Source organism: Pseudophryne corroboree, chromosome 10 (genome assembly GCF_028390025.1).
Source record: "Pseudophryne corroboree isolate aPseCor3 chromosome 10, aPseCor3.hap2, whole genome shotgun sequence".
Classification (NCBI taxonomy): domain Eukaryota; kingdom Metazoa; phylum Chordata; class Amphibia; order Anura; family Myobatrachidae; genus Pseudophryne; species Pseudophryne corroboree.
Genome location: NC_086453.1, coordinates 220484240 through 220508695, shown reverse-complemented (window position 1 = coordinate 220508695; position 24456 = coordinate 220484240). Strand labels below are relative to the sequence as shown.

Below are 24456 nucleotides of genomic sequence, written 5' to 3'. Positions count from 1 at the left end.
TCTGTAACACGATTCAGCAGGCTCATTCTACGGCTGGATTGCCGTTACCAAATTCGGTAAAGGCCCATTCCACTAGGAAGGTGAGCTCTTCTTGGGCGGCTGCCTGAGGCGTCTCGGCATTACAGCTTTGCCGAGCAGCTACTTGGTTGGGTTCAAACACTTTTGCAAAATTCTACAAGTTTGATACCCTGGTGTTAGGGTCTCCTGCCCTGTGCTGCCACGTCGTCATGGCAACCGGGAGACAAGTGCTAGTGGAGTAACCTGAGCGCAGCTGATACTCCGGTTCGGGTCTTTTGCTGTGCAGTGGTTATAGGCTCTGTGCACGGCAGGGGATCCGGTGCTGGTTTTTGTGCTCACAGTCTGTGAGGTCTGAGTGGGGCGTGGACAGCACCTGCTTTATAAGGCCTCTTTTCAGGGTAAGCAGATGCTGCTGAATCTTTGTTGGTTAGTCAGTTCATGAACGTTAGCCAGTACTGTGTAGCTTTGTATTTGTTTGTTGCTTACTGCAAATAGGCCTGGGAATTTGGTATTACACTCTGCCAATCCAGACCTAGCAGTAAGACTGGAGTCAGTCGTTTAGCTTGCTGGGGTTCTGTTACTACTCTGTGAACTTAGCAAGTTTGCGGCTGTATTCTAAGACTTGCCTGTCTAATCCTGTCTCACTGTGCTAGGTGTCAGGGGTCAGTTTAGTGGCAGTAAGTTAAAACCTGTGCACTGCAAGTGAGAATTTGGATTGTGGAGATTCTCCTTGTGTCTATCATTCCATCTCTGACCAAGGAGTTTACTGCCACACCCGTTGGTAACCCTTTAGGGTTTTGCTGTTGCCCTTAGCAACAGCATTTCGGGTACTCTACGTATTAAAACACAACATCTTGCTTTTTCCATCTTAGCAGTTCTAATACAAGGGAGATACCCAGTTCCTTAGCCTCTGGGCTTCTCTGTTCACTTTGTGTGTATTTTGTTACCCTATCACCTTCTGTGTACGTTATGTCATATCCCCCAGTTTGTCTGTGAGTCCATCTGTTTTGCATAACAGTTCAAACACCAGTACATTCCTGCAGACACTGGAGTGCATAACAGTTCTGACACCAGTACTTTCCTGCTGGCACTGGTGTGCATAACATATTCAGCAGCCTAATACTCCTGTTGAAATTTTGTGGGAATATGGAGCATACCCCTCATAATACGTTGCAACAGGTGGTCGATCAGGTGCAGGTCCTGACTCGACAATTTAATGATTTGTCCATTAAAATGCACACCTCCCAGGCTGCTGGCGGAGCTCCCGCAGCAGCAGCACCTGCAGGGGTTAAGGAGCCGAAAGTAAATCTCCCGGATCGTTTTTCTGGAGATCGCTCGCAGTTCTTTTGTTTCAAGGAGAGCTGCAAGCTATACTTCCGGCTTAGGCCTCAGTCTTCTGGGTCGGAGATTCAGCGGGTGGGCATAGTGATTTCCTTGCTACAAGGAGACCCACAGGTCTGGGCATATGGGTTGCAGCCTGACTGTCCGTCGCTTAAAAGTGTTGATGCTTTTTTTACGGCACTGGGCATGTTGTATGATGACCCTGACAAGACGGCCTCAGCCGAGGCTCAGATTTCGATCCTTAAGCAAGGGCGCAGGCCAGTTGAGGTTTACTGTACGGAGTTTCGGAGGTTGGCCCATGATACCCAGTGGAATGACCCAGCCCTGAGACACCAGTACCGAAGAGGTCTTTCTAACCAGATAAAGGACCAACTGGTACAATATCCCTTGCCTGATAGCTTGGATCAGCTCATGCAGTTATCCATCCGGGTGGATAGACGGCTGAGAGAGCGTAGGCTTGAAAGGGAGACTGAGATTTCCTTCCTTCCCAAGGGAACCTCAGACTCTGAGGAATTTTCTGAGGAGCCTATGCAGATTGGGGCTACCCGCCTCTCCTCGCGTGAGAAGACGCGGAGGAGACAGCAGGGGTTGTGTTTGTACTGTGGGAATAAAGGTCATGTGGTAGTATCATGCCCAGAAAAGCCGGAAAACTTCAGGGCCTGAGGGTGATGGGAAATATCCTGTCAGGCCAGAAGTCAGAATTTCCCAAGAAGACTTTTATCATTCCGGTGACCTTGAAGATCCTCGGTCAAACTGTCAAGACTGAGGCCTTTGTGGACAGTGGGGCCGGCGGGGTTTTTATGGACCGCCAATTCGCCCTGAAACACTCTGTTCCCTTAGTACCCTTGGCATCGGAAATTGAGATTTGTGGGTTAAACGGGGAACCATTATCCCAAGGTAAAATTACCTCTTGCACTAGCCAGATTTCTTTGTTTATTGGAGCCACACACTCTGAAAAATTGTCCTTTTATGTGACTGTCTGTACTTTTGCCCCATTGGTGTTGGGGTTACCCTGGTTAAGGGCCCACAATCCTCAATTTGACTGGGTCTCTGGGGAGATTCTTAGTTGGGGTACTGATTGTTTCAGGAGTTGCTTGAGCCTTCCAGTCAGGCTCTCGCAGCTAAGTTTGCCAGGATTGCCAGGGTGTTATGCAGATTTTGCGGACGTGTTCTCCAAAAAAGTTGCAGAGGTACTACCTCCCCATCGCCCCTATGACTGTGCCATTGATTTGTTGCCAAATGCTAAGCTTCCCAAGAGCAGGTTGTACTCCCTGTCACGTCCTGAGACTCAGGCTATGGCAGAGTACATTCAGGAGAACTTGGCTAAGGGATTTATCAGACCTTCACAGTCTCCAGTTGGGTCGGGGTTCTTCTTCGTGGGTAAAAAGGACGGTTCGTTGCGACCCTGCATCGACTTCAGGGAATTGAACCGTATCACGATTAAAAACTCATACCCACTGCCTCTCATTTCGGTCTTGTTTGACCAGCTTCGTACTGCCACCATTTTTTCTAAGATTGACCTACGCGGTGCGTACAATCTAATCCGCATAAGAGAGGGGGATGAATGGAAGACTGCCTTTAATACCCACTCAGGGCATTATGAATATTTGGTGATGCCTTTTGGGCTCTGTAATGCCCCGGCAGTCTTCCAGGATTTCATGAATGATGTGCTCAGGGAATATTTGGATAGATTCTTAGTTGTATACTTAGATGACATCCTAATCTTCTCCCATTCCCTGGAGGAACATCGGAAGCATGTACGCTTAGTCCTCCAGAAACTCAGAGACCACCGGCTTGGGGCAAAGCTGGAGAAGTGCGAATTTGAAGTTCAGCAAATCGCATTTCTAGGATATATTATCTCCCCAGAAGGTTTCCAAATGGAGGGTTCCAAGGTACAGGCAGTCCTGGATTGGGTGCAGCCCACTAGTTTGAAGGCGCTTCAGCGTTTCCTGGGCTTTGCGAATTTTTATAGACGATTTATCGCTGGATTTTCATCTATAGTGGCGCCCTTGGTGGCACTCACTAAGAAAGGGGCGGATGTTGCTCACTGGTCTTGTGAGGCTAAAGCGGCTTTTGCCCGTCTCAAAAGGGCATTTGTTTCGGCCAAGGTGCTGCGACACCCAGATCCAGAGCGTCCTTTTGTGGTGGAGGTGGATGCCTCTGAGATGGGTATTGGGGCAGTGCTTTCTCAGATGGGAGTGTCTGATAATCGCCTTCATCCCTGTGCTTACTTTTCCCGTAAATTTTCGCCTGCCGAGATGAATTATGACGTGGGTAACCGGGAATTGTTGGCTATTAAGGATGCACTCGAGGAGTGGAGACACTGGCTTGAGGGGGCTAAGTTTGTGGTCTCAATTCTCACTGACCATAAGAATCTGGCATATTTAGAGTCAGCGAAGCGTCTCAATGCCAGGCAGGCACGATGGGCTTTGTTTTTTGCTCGCTTTAATTTTTTGATAACATATCGCCCTGGGTCAAAAAACATCAAGGCTGATGCGCTCTCGCGGAGTTTTGCTCCAATCCAGGAGACCACCGAGGAGCCGTTGCCCATTGTTTCCCCATCATGTATTAAAGTGGGCATTACCCAGGACCTCTTATCATTAGTCCTTAGAGCACAGGAGCAGGCTCCTCCAGACCTTCCGGTAGGTCTTTTGTTTGTGCCTCCTAGGTTAAGACAGCGAGTGTTCCTGGAATTCCATGCCAAGAAGTCGGCAGGTCACCCGGGTATTGCCAGAACTCGGGAGTTGCTATCTAGGGCGGTGTGGTGGCCCTCGGTGGCTAAGGATGTGGATCAGTGGGTTCGGGCATGTGACATCTGTGCCCGAAATAAGACTCCTAGAGGGGTTCCGGTTGGCCCATTACATCCACTCTCTATCCCATCTAAGCCATGGACCCACATTTCAATGGATTTTGTGGTGGACTTGCCCAAATCCTCGGGGATGACAGCCATCTGGGTTGTCGTTGACAGGTTTTCGAAGATGGCGCACTTCGTTCCACTGGTTGGGCTGCCATCAGCCAGACGCCTGTCTGAATTATTTATGCTGCATGTTGTGCGTCTCCACGGGTTGCCACTTGATGTGGTCTCTGACCGCGGATCCCAGTTTGTGGCCAAATTCTGGAGGGCATTTTGTTCCGATCTCCAGATTTCTGTCAGCTTGTCGTCAGGCTACCATCCGCAGTCTAATGGGCAGACTGAAAGGGTGAACCAGTCCTTGGAGCAGTTCCTCAGGTGTTATGTCTCCAAGTGTCAGACTGACTGGGTTGCTCATCTGTCCATGGCGGAGTTTGCCTATAACAACGCGGCTCACTCTGCTACAGGGATCTCTCCCTTCCTTTGTGTGTATGGGCATCATCCTAAGGCCAATTCTTTTGACCCCGTGGACTCCACGCCTGGTGGTTCCTCTGTGGTTTCAGTCCTTAGAGGTATTTGGCGGAAAGTGAAGAAAGCCCTTGTGTCTGTGTCATTAGTGACCAAAAGGGTTTTTGATAAGCGGAAAAGACCCTGCAGCTTCAAATTAGGAGACTTCGTCTGGTTGTCTACCAAGAATTTGAAGTTGAGACAGCCATCTCATAAGTTAGGGCCCCGGTTCATCGGCCCTTATAAGATCACCAGGGTTATCAATCCGGTGGCATTTCAGTTAGATCTGCCCCGTTCTTTGGGTATCAATAAAACATTTCATTGTTCCCTTTTAAAACGGGCGATTAGTAATCCTTCTACCAGTGGAAGACCTTCCCCTCTTCTGATACGTGGCCAGAGGGAGTTTGTTGTTGAAAGGATTCTTGACTCCAAGGTGGTTCGGTGTCGGCTGTCATTTTTGGTGCACTGGAAGGGGTATGGCCCGGAGGAGCGGTCGTGGGTGCGCAGTTGTGATCTTCATGCCCCCAGACTGATACGCTCTTTCTTCTCGCAGTTCCCCGATAAACCCAGTGGTAGGGGTTCTTTGACCCCTCGTCAGAGGGGGGGTACTGTTAGGGTCTCCTGCCCTGTGCTGCCACGTCGTCATGGCAACCGGGAGACAAGTGCTAGTGGAGTAACCTGAGCGCAGCTGATACTCCGGTTCGGGTCTTTTGCTGTGCAGTGGTTATAGGCTCTGTGCACGGCAGGGGATCCGGTGCTGGTTTTTGTGCTCACAGTCTGTGAGGTCTGAGTGGGGCGTGGACAGCACCTGCTTTATAAGGCCTCTTTTCAGGGTAAGCAGATGCTGCTGAATCTTTGTTGGTTAGTCAGTTCATGAACGTTAGCCAGTACTGTGTAGCTTTGTATTTGTTTGTTGCTTACTGCAAATAGGCCTGGGAATTTGGTATTACACTCTGCCAATCCAGACCTAGCAGTAAGACTGGAGTCAGTCGTTTAGCTTGCTGGGGTTCTGTTACTACTCTGTGAACTTAGCAAGTTTGCGGCTGTATTCTAAGACTTGCCTGTCTAATCCTGTCTCACTGTGCTAGGTGTCAGGGGTCAGTTTAGTGGCAGTAAGCTAAAACCTGTGCACTGCAAGTGAGAATTTGGATTGTGGAGATTCTCCTTGTGTCTATCATTCCATCTCTGACCAAGGAGTTTACTGCCACACCCGTTGGTAACCCTTTAGGGTTTTGCTGTTGCCCTTAGCAACAGCATTTCGGGTACTCTACGTATTAAAACACAACATCTTGCTTTTTCCATCTTAGCAGTTCTAATACAAGGGAGATACCCAGTTCCTTAGCCTCTGGGCTTCTCTGTTCACTTTGTGTGTATTTTGTTACCCTATCACCTTCTGTGTACGTTATGTCATATCCCCCAGTTTGTCTGTGAGTCCATCTGTTTTGCATAACAGTTCAAACACCAGTACATTCCTGCAGACACTGGAGTGCATAACAGTTCTGACACCAGTACTTTCCTGCTGGCACTGGTGTGCATAACACCTGGCTGATGAGGACCTCATGTTTGCTCAATCTGTGCTACAGAGTCATCCGCACTCTGCCGCCCGGTCTGGAGCTTTGGTATAAACCCCATGGTCCTTACGGAGTCCCCAGCATCCTCTAGGACGTAAGAGAAAATAAGATTTTAAACCTACCGGTAAATCTTTTTCTCCTAGTCCGTAGAGGATGCTGGGCGCCCGTCCCAGTGCGGACAAATTCTGCAAGGATTGTATATAGTTGTTGCTTACATAAGGGTTATGTTACAGTTGAGATCAGTCTCTGGCTGATGCTGTTTTGATCATACTGTTAACTGGTCTAGTATATACCATACTGAGGTCTGGAGGAGGGGCATAGAGGGAGGAGCCAGTTAACACCCATCTAAAGTCTTAGAGTGCCCATGTCTCCTGCGGAGCCCGTCTATACCCCATGGTCCTTACGGAGTCCCCAGCATCCTCTATAATCACATGACCACACAGCCTTAATGGCCGGCTCCCTATTGGTCCCTGACTATAAACATATAGCCGGCCATTAAGGCTGTGTGGTCATGTGATTATAGTCATGTGACCAATACAAATAAAATGAATTAATTTTGAATGGTCAAATCATGATTTAGACAACTCGTTTTTTTAATTAAAGTTTAGAAATGGAGATGGTCTGTCATTCTGCTGCTGCTTAAGTAAGTTGGGATCATTTCGATAAAATGTTATGTATTAAGGGGGTAATTCCAAGTTAATTGCAGCAGGATTTTTGATAGCAATTGGGCAAAACCATGTGCACTGCAGGGGAGGCAGATATAACATGTGCAGAAAGAGTTGGATTTGGGTGGGTTATTTTATTTCTGTGCAGGGTAAATACTGGCTGCTTTATTTTTACACTGCAATTTAGATTGCAGATTGAACACACCCCACCCAAATCTAACTCTCTCTGCACATGTTATATCTGCCTCCCCTGCAGTGCACATGGTTTTGCCCAATTGCTAACAAAAATCCTGCTGCGATCAACTTGGAATTACCCCCTAACTTGGCACAGGTGAGATCTGTGCTAATTATGTATGTTTTATTGTTGCCCCTATATAAGGAAAGTTGAGCCACTATGATATTACCTTTGATAAAGCTGCCAGGTGACAGCGAAACGCGTTAGCAAGGAGCCATATCTCAAATCAGGGCATTGCTGACCATTCCTGCAGAACTCTCATAGAAAGCATTTGCACTTTGGGAATTTCCAGTCCGGATCATTGTGGAGATTAATACGGGGAGAACCATCACCAATACTGCGTTGGAGCGAGAGACTTCTCTGAACCTACGCTAGGTGGGATACCCAGCTGAGATACCACAAAGGGACTTGGTAACTATTTTCCCCATCTGGATGTTACAAAAACGCACGTGTGTTCTGCAGGACTTTTGTTTTCATCAGCAAAATTTGCATATGCCTCCTTTTTGCACTTAAAGAATTGCCCTAAGAGAAATTCACCGCTATTTAGAAATTGGCTCAGTAGGCTGTATTTTTATCATTGATTATATTGATTTTATTGTGATTCCATATGTGAATTTTTACATTGTATATGTGTATTGTGGCTTTATTTCAGCCAATATAAATCTTATTTTCTTCATTTTTATATAAGCGCAGTTGGTTTTTGTACACTTATAAGTTATTATTGTAGGGTGACTAACTATCGCACTTTCCAACGGCAGCTTGGAGAACCAGCTCAGTCATAGCGCCTGGTTTCCGCCATATTGGTGGTATTTTTTCTTTCTTTTCTGCTAAAACCATATTCAGTCTGCTGTGTGCACATGCTTAGCTATCCTTCGTAAAAAACGAAACACTTTCTCATTTATACCGTTATACTTCTGTTACTCATCTTTTTATTACATGGACTGTGCCAACCACCTACAGCTTGATTTCCAAGGGTTTTATTAGGCTGTGTATTTTTATGTTTTTGCAATCTAGGGAATGGTAATGCCATTTGTGTAGAAATGTAGCATTTACAATTCCTCATGATGAACCCTTGTGTCTGCCCTAGAATTCTCCAAAGAAGACATGGCAAAGAGCTTACTGCACATGATCAGCAATGACATTGGCCAGTTGGCTTGTCTATATGCTAAACAACACAACCTCTATCAAGTGTATTTCGGAGGCTTTTTTATCCGAGGTCACCCTGTTACAATGCACACTATAAGCTACAGCATCAACTTCTTTTCCAAGGTAAGATTTGATCATTTCTTTGATTCCTCCCCTTTTGCCGTATTATGGGCAATATATCGTACTACCCATGGTCATTGACCATGGGTAATTGGTGTGCTGGGGGCTATCCAGTTAGACATGATAAGTCGGTACGAGGTGCGGCTTATCCGGGATTCAGTTGCATTGCACCCAATGTTTTACTGTGGCCAATAGGATAGCGCACTGTGGGGGTCATTCCGAGTTGTTCGCTCGCAAGCTGCTTTTAGCAGTTTTGCACACGCTAAGCCGCCGCCTACTGGGAGTGAATCTTAGCATTTTAAAATTGCGAACGAAAGATTAGCAGAATTGCGAATAGACACTTCTTAGCAGTTTCTGAGTAGCTCCAGACTTACTCGGCATCTGCGATCAGTTCAGTGCTTGTCGTTCCTGGTTTGACGTCACAAACACACCCAGCGTTCGCCCAGACACTCCTCCGTTTCTCCAGCCACTCCCGCGTTTTTCCCAGAAACTGTAGCGTTTTTTCGCACACACCCATAAAACGTCCAGTTTCCGCCCAGAAACACCCACTTCCTGTCAATCACATTACGATCACCAGAACGAAGAAAAAAACCTCGTAATGCCGTGAGTAAAATACCTAACTGCATAGCAAATTTACTTGGCGCAGTCGCACTGCGGACATTGCGCATTAGCGACTAATCGCTCCGTTGCGAGAAAAAAATAATGAGCGAACAACTCTGAATGACCCCCTGTGTGTTGTATTGTGCACTTACATATAGCTGTGGCTATTTTCTTGCTCACCTTCAGCAGTTCTGGGGTCTCCCCAGAGGTGTACAGTAGTGTTGCTGTAAATGAAAGACCGCAGCTTAGGTACCTGCAGCCAGGCATTATTCTAAGGAAAGGAGCGGGATGTAAAAATACAAAACTGTCCACTAACAAAGCAGTGGAAAAACAAACGTGGTGCAACATCTGGCTGCTAGCTGGAAACCCTAACTCCCAATCCACACTAACAGATGGATGTTTGAGGTTTCTCTCTTTTGTATTCTGGACGGTATATTGTGTAATCTTTTCACTTTTCTTTACCACTTCTTCCTGAAAGCATGGCTCTGGCATTATCTATATTATGCAAGTTTCGATATTACCCAAATACACTTTTGGTTGCAGATGGTGCCATGCCAGGTTGAAGTACAGTTGGATTTCACAATATCTTCTGATTTGGTGCAGATACATAAAAAACATTTCTCTAACGTCCTAGTGGATGCTGGGGACTCCGTAAGGACCATGGGGAATAGACGGGCTCCGCAGGAGACTGGGCACTCTAAGAAAGATTTAGTACTACTGGTGTGCACTGGCTCCTCCCTCTATGCCTCTCCTCCAGACCTCAGTTAGAATCTGTGCCCAGACAGAGCTGGGTGCATTTTAGTGAGCTCTCCTGAGCTTGCTAATAAGAAAGTATTTTAGTTAGGTTTTTTTATTTTCAGGGAGCTTCTGCTGGCAACAGACTCTCTGCTACGTGGGACTGAGGGGAGAGAAGCAAACCTACTAACTGCGGCTAGGTTGCGCTTCTTAGGCTACTGGACACCATTAGCTCCAGAGGGATCGAATACAGGACCTGACCTTGTCGTCCGTTCCCGGAGCCGCGCCGCCGTCCCCCTCGCAGAGCCAGAAGTCAGAAGCCGGCGGGTTGAAGAAAGAAGACGTGAAAATCGGCGGCAGAAGACTCCTGTCTTCATATGAGGTAGCGCACAGCACTGCAGCTGTGCGCCATTGCGCCCACACTAACCCACACACTCCGGTCACTGTATGCTGCGGGGGGGGGGGGGGGGGGCACCCTGGGCAGCAATTAGATACCTCCTGGCAAAAGCAGCATATATACAGTTGGACACTGTTATATGCATGAGCCCCCGCCATTAATTTTACACAAAATCGCGGGACAGAAGCCCGCCGCTGAGGGGGCGGGGCCTTCTTCCTCAGCACTCACCAGCGCCATTTTCTCTCCACAGCTCCGCTGAGAGGAAGCTCCCCAGGCTCTCCCCTGCAGACTCACGGTAGTAAGGGTAAAAAGAGAGGGGGGTCACATAAATTTAGCGCATTTAATATATATACAGCAGCTACTGGGTAAACACTAAGTTACTGTGTGATTCCTGGGTCATATAGCGCTGGGATGTGTGCTGGCATACTCTCTCTCTCTGTCTCTCCAAAAGGCCTTGTGGGGGTCCTGTCCTCATATAGAGCATCCCCTGTGTGTGTGGTGTGTCGGTACGCGTGTGTCGACATGTTTGACGAAGAGGGCTATGTGGAGGCAGAGCAAGTACAGATGAATGATGTGTCTCCGCCGACGGGGCGGACACCTGATTGGATGGATATGTGGAAGGTGTTAAATGATAATGTAAACTCCTTACATAAAAGGTTGGATCAAGCTGATGCCTTGGGACAGTCGGGGTCTCAGCCCATGCCTGATCCTACAGTGCAGAGGCCGTCAGGGTCTCAGAAGCGCCCACTATCCAAAATGGTTGACACAGATATCGACACGGATTCTGACTCCAGTGTCGATGACGATGATGCAAAATTGCAGCCTAAAATGGCTAAAGCCATCGCTACATGATTATAGCAATGAAGGCTGTATTGCACATATCAGAGGTAAACCCTGTCCCTGACAAAAGGGTGTATATGTATGGGGAGAAAAAGCAAGAGGTGACTTTTCCCCCTTCACATGAGTTAAATGAATTATGTGAAAAAGCGTGGGATTCCCTCGATAAGAAAGTGCTGATTTCCAAAAGGTTACTTATGGCGTACCCTTTCCCGCCAACGGACAGGATGCGCTGGGAATCCTCCCCTAGGGTAGATAAAGCTCTGACACGCTTATCTAAAAAGGTGGCCCTGCCGTCACAGGATACGGCCGCCCTAAAGGATCCTGCAGATAGGAAGCAGGAAGGTATCCTGAAGTCTGTTTATACACACTCAGGTACTATACTGAGGCCGGCAATTGCGTCGGCCTGGATGTGTAGTGCTGTAGCAGCATGGACAGATAATCTGTCTGAGGAAATGGATACCTTAGACAAGGATACCATTTTACTGACCCTGGGGCATATAAAAGACGCTGTCCTATATATGAGGGATGCCCAGAGGGACATTTGCCTACTGGGCTCTAGAATAAATGCAATGTCAATTTCTGCCAGAAGGGTCCTGTGGACTCTGCAATGGACTGGTGATGCCGACTCCAAAAAGCACATGGAGGTGTTGCCTTACAAGGGTGAGGAATTGTTTGGGGACGGTCTCTCAGACCTAGTTTCCACATCTACGGCTGGGAAGACAAACTTTTTGCCATATATTCCCTCACAGCCTAAGAAAGCACCGTATTACCAAATGCAGTCCTTTCGATCACAGAGAAGCAAGAAGGTCAGAGGTGCGTCCTTTCTTGCCAGAAGCAGGGGTAGAGGAAAGAAGCTGCACCATACAGCTAGTTCCCAGGAACAGAAGTCCTCCCCGGCTTCCACTAAATCCACCGCATGACGCTGGGGCTCCACAGGAGCCAGGAGCGGTGGGGGCGCGTCTCCGAAATTTCAGCCACCAGTGGGTTCGCTCACAGGTGGATCCCTGGGCTATACAGATTGTGTCTCAGGGATACAAGCTGGAATTCGAAGTGATGCCCCCTCACCGTTACCTCAAATCGGCCCTGCCAGCTTCCCCCATAGAAAGGGAAGTAGTGTTAGCTGCAATTCACAAGTTATATCTCCAGCAGGTGGTGGTAAAGGTTCCCCTCCTTCAACAAGGAAGAGGATACTATTCCACAATGTTTGTGATACCGAAACCGGACGGTTCGGTCAGACCCATATTGAATTTAAAATCCCTGAACATTTATCTGAAAAGATTCAAGTTCAAAATGGAATCGCTCAGAGCGGTCATTGCAAGCCTGGAAGAGGAAGATTTTATGGTGTCTCTGGACATCAAGGATGCTTACTTGCGTGTCCCCATTTATCCACCTCATCAGGAGTACCTCAGATTTGTGGTACAGGACGGTCATTACCAATTCCAGACGTTGCCGTTTGGGCTCTCCACGGCACCGAGAATATTTACCAAGGTAATGGCGGAAATGATGGTGATCCTGAGAAAGCAAGGAGTCACAGTTATCCCATACTTGGACGATCTCCTCATAAAGGCGAGGTCCAGAGAGCAGTTGCGGATCAGCGTAGCACACTCTCAGGAAGTGTTGCAGCAGCATGGCTGGATTCTGAATATCCCAAAGTCGCAGCTGATTGCTACGACGTGTCTGCCCTTTCTGGGCATGATTCTGGACACAGACCAGAAGAAGGTGTTTCTCCCGGCGGAGAAGGCTCAGGAGCTCGTGACTCTAGTCAGAGACCTCTTAAAACCGAACCAGGTGTCGGTGCATCACTGCACGCGAGTCCTGGGAAAGATGGTGGCATGGTACGAAGCCATTCCCTTCGGCAGGTTCCATGCGAGGATCTTTCAGTGGGATCTGTTGGACAAGTGGTCCGGATCGCATCTTCAGATGCATCGGCTGATCACCCTGTCCCCGAGGGCCAGGGTGTCTCTTCTGTGGTGGCTGCAGAGTCCTCATCTTCTCGAGGGCCGCAGGTTCGGCATACAGGACTGGGTACTGGTGACCACGGATGCGAGCCTCCAAGGATGCGGAGCAGTCACTCAGGTAAGAAACTTCCAAGGGTTGTGGTCAAGTCAGGAGGCTTGTCTGCACATAAATATCCTGGAACTAAGGGCCATATACAACGCCCTGAGTCAAGCGGAGCCTCTGCTTCGCAACCAACCGGTGCTGATTCAGTCAGACAGCATCACCGCAGTGGCTCATGTAAACCGCCAGGGCGGCACAAGAAGCAGAGTGGCGATGGCGGAAGCCACCAGGATTCTTCGTTGGGCGGAGAATCACGTGCAAGCACTGTCAGCAGTGTTCATTCCGGGAGTGGACAACTGGGAAGCAGACTTCCTCAGCAGGCACGACCTCCACCCGGGAGAGTGGGGACTTCATCACGAAGTCTTCACTCAGATTACAAATCTATGGGAACTGCCACAGGTGGACATGATGGCATCCCGTCTCAACAAAATGAGAATCGTAAGAAAAAGAGGAGTGAGTACAATACTCATTCTTCCAGATTGGCCAAGAAGGACTTGGTACCCGGAACTGCAAGAAATTCTCACAGAGGACCCATGGCCTCTGCCTCTCAGACAGGACCTGTTGCAACAGGGGCCCTGTCTGTTCCAAGACTTACCGCGGCTGCGTTTGACGGCATGGCGGATGAACGCAGGATCCTAGTGGAAAAAGGCATTCCGGATGAGGTTATTCCTACGCTGATAAAGGCTAGGAAGGACGTGACAGCAAAACACTATCACCGTATATGGCGAAAATATGTTGCCTGGTGTGAGGCCAGGAAGGCCCCTACAGAGGAATTCCAGCTGGGCCGGTTCCTGCACTTCCTACAGTCTGGAGTGACTATGGGCTTGAAGTTGGGGTCCATAAAAGTCCAGATTTCGGCCCTATCCATTTTCTTTCAAAAGGAACTGGCTTCTCTTCCTGAAGTTCAGACGTGTGTTAAGGGAGTGCTGCATATTCAGCCCCCTTTTGTGCCACCAGTGGCACCTTGGGATCTCAACGTGGTGTTGGGTTTCCTGAAATCCCACTGGTTTGAGCCACTTAAGACCGTGGAGCTAAAGTATTTCACGTGGAAGGTGGTCATGCTATTGGCCTTAGCTTCGGCTAGGCGTGTGTCAGAATTGGCGGCTTTGTCATATAAAAGCCCCTATCTGGTTTTCCATATGGACAGGGCAGAATTACGGACTCGTCCGCAATTTCTGCCGAAGGTGGTGTCATCTTTTCATTTGAACCAACCTATTGTGGTGCCTGCGGCTACTCGTGACTTGGAGGATTCCAAGTTGCTTGATGTAGTCAGGGCTTTGAAGATCTATGTAGCCAGGACGGCTGGAGTCAGGAAGACTGACTCGCTGTTTATCCTGTATGCATCCAACAAGCTGGGTGCTCCTGCTTCAAAGCAAACCATTGCTCGCTGGATCTGTAACACGATTCAGCAGGCTCATTCTGCGGCGGGATTGCCGCATCCAAAATCAGTGAAAGCCCATTCCACAAGGAAAGTGGGCTCTTCTTGGGCGGCTGCCCGAGGGGTTTCGGCATTACAGCTTTGCCGAGCAGCTACTTGGTCGGGTTCAAACACATTTGCTAAGTTCTACAAGTTTGATACCCTGGCTAAGGAGGACCTTGTGTTTGCCCATTCGGTGCTGCAGAGTCATCCGCACTCTCCCGCCCGTTTGGGAGCTTTGGTATAATCCCCATGGTCCTTACGGAGTCCCCAGCATCCACTAGGACGTTAGAGAAAATAAGATTTTACTCACCGGTAATTCTATTTCTCGTAGTCCGTAGTGGATGCTGGGCGCCCGTCCCAAGTGCGGACTTCTTCTGCAATACTTGTATATAGTTATTGCTTAAATAAGGGTGATGTTATGTTGGCATCCATTGTTTGATGCTCTGTTGTTCATACTGTTGACTGGGTAAGTTTATCACAAGTTATACGGTGTGATTGGTGTGGCTGGTATGAGTCTTACCCTGGATTCCAAAATCCTTTCCTTGTAATGGCAGCTCTTCCGGGCACAGTTTCCTTAACTGAGGTCTGGAGGAGGGGCATAGAGGGAGGAGCCAGTGCACACCAGTAGTACTAAATCTTTCTTAGAGTGCCCAGTCTCCTGCGGAGCCTGTCTATTCCCCATGGTCCTTACGGAGTCCCCAGCATCCACTACGGACTACGAGTAATAGATATACCGGTGAGTAAAATCTTATTTTTTGTGGTCCTGAGTTAGAGAGGGGTGCTGCTCTGCCTTTGCTGCCAGATCTGCAACAGCTTGCTGCAATTGTGTGTTTTGAGCATTTGCAGTGAGCTGAGATGACATATCAAACATCATGTTTTTAATGGCACCCAGCCTGGAAGGCTCTTAACTCTCTCCCCCCCCCCCTCCCCCAGTCCCCTCACTGAGCTGTGAGGACTGACTACATTGTTCACATGATACTGAACCAGTCCGTAGGTGGAGAGAATCTGGTGTGACATACACTGCATAATTGGTGTTTTACCATGTTCACAGTAATAACACTTACATACACATACACACAGACAAGTAATATGATAGCAAGCCTGCCCTTACTGTATGTGAGAGAGAGAGAGAGAGGAGATCAGCACACCCAAGCTAAACAGCCCCAGTGAGGCTGCAAGCTGATATATCACAGTATAATACTGGTATTTTGTCCTCTTTAGGACACAGATTGTGTACAATAGCGGATCTCCCTCTTTGCTACACCACTGTACCAGTTTTCCAGCATTATCCTGAATGTCTGGAAGAGCTGTGTGTGCCTGCTGCTGCAGCTGTAAGTAGAGAAAGGCGCCAAAATGCTGCTGATCCTGCTCTGAGGAAGCTCCGCCCCTTTAATGGCGTCAGAGCTTCAGCTATATTTATACTGGCAAAATCTCCCAAACAGCTTAAAAATATCACACAAGTGTTAGTTTAAGTCACAGCTTGCCAGTGTACACAGGGGGCTATAGCGGGTCCCCCCAGGAAGGTCCCGCATGTCTCACCTGCGTGTCAGCCGCATCTTGAACTGGTGACCCCCCTAGCGGGGCTCCTAGTTTGTACTCGCCACGGTCGTCACCTTCAGGCTATTTTTAGGGGTGTGCGGCGTGCTGCGATTGTGACCGCAAAGGCACAGTGCCCCAGGGTGCAACAACCTCTCAGGACGGTGGTCCTGCAGCAGGGAAGCGGCTCTGACACCTCGCATGGCCGGTGACCGCCACTCCCCCCCAACTCCCACGGTGCAGGTATGCTGTTGCCCACACAGCATACCGAAAATAATAAAAGTTTCTTTTGTAAATAAATATCTCTGCATTTTGTTGGTGCTTTTTCTGTTAGTAAATGGAAAAAAAGGAATAAAAAATTATCTTCCTAGATTCTGCCCTTATGTCACATGATTAGTGTAACTTTCAGATATGTAACCTTTGACATGATTGATGCAGCCTTCAGATATGTAACCTGTGACCTGAATGGTGCAGCCTTCAGATGTGTAACTCTTTAACATTTAATCAATTTGTTTTCCAGAATATACTGATATGAAATGTGTGAACTTAGGGCCTGGCTTATTGATGTACGCTAATCCGATTTTTGCACAGTTGCCTAATGTTTTACTTACTGCACATGTGTCAGAGTCACACAGCACCTGCGTTCCAGTGCCTCTGCATTGACATCTAAGAAATGTTTGTGGGTGGTAATGGGGGGGGGGGAGGGACTGGGACTGAGTTGTCACAGGATACATTGAAGGCCGATAATCGACTGATTCTTTTGTAGATGTCTTTGTACGCAGCTGCTTGGGTTTGCATAGCTGCCGGTGAATGCATATATTCGCACAGTATCTGTGTACAAAGGGTATTAGTGCACATCTCTGAATTGGCCCCTTAATACAACATCTGATCTATGTAAAGCTGGGTACACACTAGGCAATGTGCTGTGTGAGCAACGTCGCCTAGTGTTTCCCCTCCCAGGCTGGGCTGCCCGACAGTGGGCAAACACTCTGTGTGATATCGCTATCGATCTCGCACAGTGACGTCATGCCGCGGCCGGGCGGTACAGCTTTGGATGAGGAGTCCAAATTGAGCTGCATGTACGGCCATCGTCTGCTGCATACACACTGGGCGATATAGTTAACTATATCGCTAAGGAAGGGGAAAATTAGCACTATAGTTTACTATATCGCTAAGTGTGTAATATGTGTATGCACCATTAGAGTGCAGGAACAAAAGTACTTAAGGGTCATTCCATGTCAACCAGGCGTGTCCACCACCCATTTATGAAAATATTTTAGTTAAGAGAGGATGTAAAAAAAAACTTTCTCTAACGTCCTAAGTGGATGCTGGGGACTCCGTAAGGACCATGGGGAATAGCGGCTCCGCAGGAGACTGGGCACATCTAAAGAAAGCTTTAGGACTATCTGGTGTGCACTGGCTCCTCCCCCTATGACCCTCCTCCAAGCCTCAGTTAGATCTCTGTGCCCGAACGAGAAGGGTGCACACTAGGGGCTCTCCTGAGATTCTTAGTGAAAGTTTTAGTTTAGGTTTTTTATTTTCAGTGAGACCTGCTGGCAACAGGCTCACTGCATCGAGGGACTAAGGGGAGAAGAAGCGAACTCACCCGCGTGCAGAGTGGATTGGGCTTCTTAGGCTACTGGACATTAGCTCCAGAGGGACGATCACAGGCCCAGCCATGGATGGGTCCCAGAGCCGCGCCGCCGGCCCCCTTACAGAGCCAGAAGACAGAAGAGGTCCGGAAAATCGGCGGCAGAAGACATCCTGTCTTCACCAAGGTAGCGCACAGCACTGCAGCTGTGCGCCATTGCTCCTCAGCACACTTCACACTTCGGTCACTGAGGGTGCAGGGCGCTAGGGGGGGGCGCCCTGAGCAGCAATAAAAACACCTTGGCTGGCGAAAATACATCACATATAGCCCCCAGGGCTATATGGATGAATTTTAACCCCTGCCAGAATCCATAAAAAAGCAGGAGAAAAGTCCGCGAAAAAGGGGCGGAGCCTATCTCAGCACACTGGCGCCATTTTCCCTCACAGCTCAGTTGGAGGGAAGCTCCCCTGGCTCTCCCCTGCAGTCACTACACTACAGAAAGGGTTAAAAAAGAGAGGGGGGCACTAATTAGGCGCAGTATTAACAATACAGCAGCTATAAGGGGAAAAACACTTATATAAGGTTATCCCTGTATATATAGAGCGCTCTGGTGTGTGCTGGCAAACTCTCCCTCTGTCTCCCCAAAGGGCTAGTGGGGTCCTGTCCTCTATCAGAGCATTCCCTGTGTGTGTGCTGTATGTCGGTACGTTTGTGTCGACATGTATGAGGAGAAAAATGATGTGGAGACGGAGCAGATTGCCTGTAATAGTGATGTCACCCCCTAGGGCAGGCCTGGCCAACCTGTGGCTCTCCAGCTGTTGTGAAACTACAAGTCCCATCATGCCTTGCCACAGTTTTGCTATTAGGGAATGCTAAAACTGTGGCAGGGCATGCTGGGATGTGTAGTTTCACTACATCTGGAGAGCCACAGGTTGGCCAGGCCTGCCCTAGGGGGTCGACACCTGAGTGGATGAACTGTTGGAAGGAATTACGTGACAGTGTCAGCTCTGTATAAAAGACAGTGGTTGACATGAGACAGCCGGCTACTCAGCTTGTGCCTGTCCAGACGTCTCATAGGCCGTCAGGGGCTCTAAAGCGCCCGTTACCTCAGATGGCAGATATAGACGCCGACACGGATACTGACTCCAGTGTCGACGGTGAAGAGACAAATGTGACTTCCAGTAGGGCCACACGTTACATGATTGAGGCAATGAAAAATGTTTTACACATTTCTGATAATACGAGTACCACCAAAAAGGGGTATTATGTTCGGTGAGGAAAAACTACCTGTAGTTTTCCTGAATCTGAGAAATTAAATGAGGTGTGTGATGATGCGTGGTTTTCCCCCGATAACAACTGATAATTTCTAAAATGTTATTGGCATTATATCCTTTCCCGCCAGAGGTTAGGGTGCGTTGGGAAACACCCCCTAGGGTGGATAAAGCGCTCACACGCTTGTAAGGGCTCTACCCTCTCCTGAGATGGCCGCCCTTAAGGATCCTGCTGATAGAAAGCAGGAGGGTATCCTAAAATGTATTTACACACATACTGGTGTTATACTGCGACCAGCAATCGCCTCAGCCTGGATGTGCAGTGCTGGGTTGGCGTGGTCGGATTCCCTGACTGAAAATATTGATACCCTAGATAGGGACAGTATATTTTTGCCTATAGAGCATTTAAAAGATGCATTTCTATATATGCGTGATGCACAGCGGAATATTTGCCGACTGGCATCAAGTCTAAGTGCGTTGTCCATTTCTACCAGTAGAGGGTTATGGACACGTCAGTGGTCAGGTGATGCGTATTCCAAACGGCATTTGGAAGTATTGCCTTAATAAGGGGAGGAGTTATTTGGGGTCGGTCTTTCAGACCTGGTGGCCACGGCAACAGCTGGGAAATCCACGTTTGTACCCCAGGTCGCCTCTCAACATGAGAAGACGCCGTATTATCAGGCGCAGTCTTTTCGTGGACAAGCGGGCAAAATGTTCCTCATTTCTGCCCCGTGACAGAGGGAGAGAAAAAAGGCTGCAGAAATCAGCCAGTTCCCAGGAACAGAAACCCTCTCCCGCCTCTGCCAAGCCCTCAGTATGACGCTGGGGCTTTACAAGCAGAATCAGGCACGGTGGGGGGCCCGTCTCAATGAATTTCAGCGCGCAGTGGGCTCACTCGCAAGTAGACCCCTGGATCCTTCAGGTGATATCTCAGGGGTACAAATTAGAATTCGAGACGTCTCCCCCTCGCCGTTTTCCTAAAGTCGGCTTTACTGATGTCTCCTTCTGACAGGGAGACAGTTTTGGAAGCCATTCACAAGCTGTATTCCCAGCAGGTGATAATCAAGGTACCTCTCCTGCAACAGGGAACGGGGTATTATTCCACACTGTTGTGGTACCGAAGCCGGACGGCTTGGTGAGACCGATTCTAAATCTAAAATCTTTGAACACTTACATACAGAGGTTCAAATTCAAGATTGAGTCACTCAGAGCAGTGATTGCGAACCTGGAAGAAGGGGACTACATGATGTCTCGGGACATCAAGGATGCTTACCTTCATGTCCAAATTTACCCTTCTCACCAAGGGTACCTCAGGCTTATGGTACAGAACGGTCACTATCAGTTCAGACGCTGCCGTATGGATGGTCCACGGCACCCCGGGTCTTTACCAAGGTAATGGCCGAAATGATGATATTCCTTCGAAGGAAGGGAATTTTAGTTATCCCTTACTTGGACGATTCCCTGATAAGGGTAAGATCCAGGGAACAGTTGGAGGTCGGTGTAGCACTATCTCAGGTAGTGTTGCGGCAGCACGATTGGATTCTCAATATTCCAAAATCGCAGCTGGTTCCGACGACTTGTCTTCTGTTCCTAGGGATGATCCTGGACACAGTCCAGAAAAAGGTGTTTCTCCCGGAGGGGAAAGACAGGGAGTTATCCGAGCTAGTCAGGAACCTCCTAAAACCGAGCCAAGTCTCAGTGCATCAATGCACAAGGGTTCTGGGTAAAATGGTGGCTTCCTACGAAGCAATCCCATTCGGCAGATTCCACGCAAGAACTTTCCAGTGGGACCTGCTGGACAAATGGTCCGGGTCGCATCTTCAGATGCATCAGCGGATAACCCTGTCACCAAGGACAAGGGTGTCCCTCCTGTGGTGGTTGCAGAGTGCTCATCTTCTAGAGGGCCGCAGATTCGGCATTCAGGACTGGGTCCTGGTGACCACGGATGCCAGCCTGCGAGGCTGGGGAGCAGTCACACAGGGAAGGAATATCCAGGGCTTATGGTCAAGCCTGGAGACATCACTTCACATAAATATCCTGAAGCTAAGGGCCATTTACAATGCTCTAAGCTTAGCAAGACCTCTGCTTCAAGGTCAGCCGGTTGTTGATCCAGTCGGACAACATCACGGCAGTCACCCACGTAAACAGACAGGGTGGCACAAGAAGCAGGAGGGCAATGGCAGAAGCTGCAAGGATTCTTCGCTGGGCGGAAAATCATGTGATAGCACTGTCAGCAGTATTCATTCCGGGAGTGGACAACTGGGAAGCAGACTTCCTCAGCACGACCTCCACCCGGGAGAGTGGGGACTTCACCCAGAAGTCTTCCACATGATTATAAACCGTTGGGAAAAACTCGACAGGTATTGCGCCAGGTCAAGGGACCCTCAGGCAATAGCTGTAGACGCTCTGGTAACACCGTGGGTGTACCAGTCAGTGTATGTGTTCCCTCCTCTGCCTCTCATACCCAAGGTACTGAGATTGATAAGATGGAGAGGAGTAAGCACTATATTCGTGGCTCCGGATTGGCCAAGAAGGACTTGGTAACCGGAACTTCAAGAGATGCTCACGGAGGATCCTTGGCCTCTACCTCTAAGAAGGGACCTGCTCCAACAAGGACCCTGTCTGTTCCAAGACTTACCGCGGCTGCGTTTGACGGCATGGCGGTTGAACGCCGGATCCTGAAGGAAAAAAGGCATTCCGGATGAAGTCATCCCTATCCTGATCAAAGCCAGGAAGGATGTAACCGCAAAACATTATCACCGCATTTGGCGAAAATATGTTGCGTGGTGCGAGGCCAGTAAGGCCCGACGGAGGAAATTCAACTGGGTCGATTCCTACATTTCCTGCAAACAGGAGTGTCTATGGGCCTGAAATTGGGGTCCATTAAGGTTCAAATTTCGGCCCTGTCAATTTTCTTCCAAAAAGAACTAGCTTCAGTCCCTGAAGTTCAGACGTTTGTAAAAGGGGTACTGCATATACAGCCTCCTTTTGTGCCTCCAGTGGCACTTTGGGATCTCAATGTAGTTTTTTGGGTTCCAAAAGTCACATTGGTTTGAACCACTTAAATCTGTGGAGTTAAAATATCTCACATGGAAAGTGGTCATGCTGTTGGCCCTGGCCTGGGCCAGGCGCGTGTCAGAATTGGCGGCTTTATCCTGTAAAAGCCCTTATCTGATTTTCCATTCGGACAGGGCGGAATTGAGGACTCGTCCTCAGTTTCTCCCTAAGGTGGTTTCAGCGTTTCACCTGAACCAACCTATTGTGGTGCCTGCGGCTACTAGGGACTTGGAGGACTCCAAGTTGCTAAACGTTGTCAGGGCCCTGAAAATATATGTTTCCAGGACGGCTGGAGTCAGAAAATCTGACTCGCTGTTTATCCTGTATGCACCCAACAAGCTGGGTGCTCCTGCTTCTAAGCAGACTATTGCTCGTTGGATTTGTAGTACAATTCAGCTTGCACATTCTGTGGCAGGCCTGCCACAGCCAAAAATCTGTAAATGCCCACTCCACAAGGAAGGTGGGCTCATCTTGGGCGGCTGCCCGAGGGGTCTCGGCTTTACAACTTTGCCGAGCAGCTACTTGGTCAGGAGCAAATACGTTTGTAAAATTCTACAAAATTGATACCCTGGCTGAGGAGGACCTGGAGTTCTCTCAATTGGTGCTGCAGAGTCATCCGCACTCTCCCGCCCGTTTGGGAGCTTTGGTATAATCCCCATGGTCCTTACGGAGTCCCCAGCATCCACTTAGGACGTTAGAGAAAATAAGAATTTACTTACCGATAATTCTATTTCTCGTAGTCCGTAGTGGATGCTGGGCGCCCATCCCAAGTGCGGATTGTCTGCAATACTGGTACATAGTTATTGTTACCAAAAAATCGGGTTATTGCTGTAGTGAGCCATCTTTTCTAGAGGCTCCTCTGTTATCATGCTGTTAACTGGGTTCAGATCACAAGTTGTACAGTGTGATTGGTGTGGCTGGTATGAGTCTTACCCGGGATTCAAAATCCTTCCTTATTGTGTACGCTCGTCCGGGCACAGTATCCTAACTGAGGCTTCGAGGAGGGTCATAGGGGGAGGAGCCAGTGCACACCAGATAGTCCTAAAGCTTTCTTTAGATGTGCCCAGTCTCCTGCGGAGCCGCTATTCCCCATGGTCCTTACGGAGTCCCCAGCATCCACTACGGACTACGAGAAATAGAATTATCGGTAAGTAAATTCTTATTATTTCTGCCAAATATCTCGACTGTCTGACATTTAATTATTTTTATATTTTTTAATTTATTAAATTATTTACTAATCGCGGCTTCTTTATGCTGTTTACTTGAATTTGCACCCCAAAGGTAACTCTTCCTCCGCAATCCAAAAATCCAAACCAAATCACTTTATCTGCCTTACATTTCGAGTTACAGCAAAAACGCAACTTTTTTGAGAATGCTTCACAAAGTTATACATTACTACCACACACAAAATCAGCATGGTACTCTGTTTCATAGTGGAGGAAAAAAAATCATGAAGTTGATGTTCAATTACTGTTGTACCGCATACATAATTAACACAAGAAACCATGAAATTTAAAAACCTAAACATAACTTGAGTTAATAACTTAAGTTGAGTCAACAATTACGTTATCTTTCCACAGTTAGGAGCCTGTTGTAACGGTCTGTAATTTTCCTTAAAGTGTCAGCAGACAGTGCCTTCCAGTACGTGCTTGGATAGTAGGCACTTCTGTTACACAGGGGACGTGAATAAAAGGAACAAAACACTGAAGGCCAGGAGAACACATTTGTTGATTGGTTTTGTTTCATGAAGTGTACCAGCACATCTTGTTCCTCCTAATTACATTGAATGATATACCCAATGTACCAGATGTTATTTTACACTGCTGCTATGTATGTTCCAGGTTGCAGATCACTTTTGTGTACATTATTTGAGACTGTGGTCATAGTGAAACTAAAGGGGTTATGCAATTAGCCACGGTAAATTAACACAGCTAATTGTCCCATCAGGGGCTATCCAGTTAGCCCGGTAAAGCCGCAGGTTGTGCCAGCTTATCAGGGATTTTGTTTCATCTGCCTCAGGCAGGCGAAACCAAATTCATGGAAACGGAGCGGTTTCTTCCAAAAACACACAATTTTCACTGAACCTGTGTGTTTTTAGGAGATAATGTATTTTTTTTTAACAGATGACCAAATTGGATAGCCTGTAAAAAAATGAGTGAAACATCTGAAAAAATCGCCTGGAGTATTTTCTCCTGTAATTGGATACCCCCCAAACTGTGGTTCCTGCTGTCTTCATGTCGTCTGATGAGCGGACTATGTGTAGTTCATCATAACTAATAGGCCAAAATTGGTGATGCGTACGTGTTTCTACCACAGTCTTTGCTGTTTCTAGAGGGCTATGCAGCTTGGTTTTGCAGTTTTGTATTTCATTTTGTGACACGTAGAAAGCCTTTATGCCATGTATATTTTCAGCCCAGCTATACAAGTCCAAAGGTGTCAAGATGTGATGAGTTTCCACTGCTTGCAGACTGGTCCAGGTGGCTACACTAGCACCATC

At 48.1% G+C, this 24456-nt stretch overlaps 1 protein-coding gene across 3 annotated transcripts in view; it reads left to right on the top strand.

Moving 5' to 3' along the window:
• Nucleotides 1-24456, top strand: part of PANK4 (pantothenate kinase 4 (inactive)) — a 243774-nt gene that overhangs the window by 109341 nt on the left and 109977 nt on the right. For all 3 annotated transcript variants that reach the window (XM_063943091.1, XM_063943090.1, XM_063943092.1), the window contains one exon: nt 8276-8457. In XM_063943091.1, coding sequence (XP_063799161.1) covers nt 8276-8457 — 182 coding nt within the window. The remainder of the gene's footprint in view (nt 1-8275; nt 8458-24456) is intronic.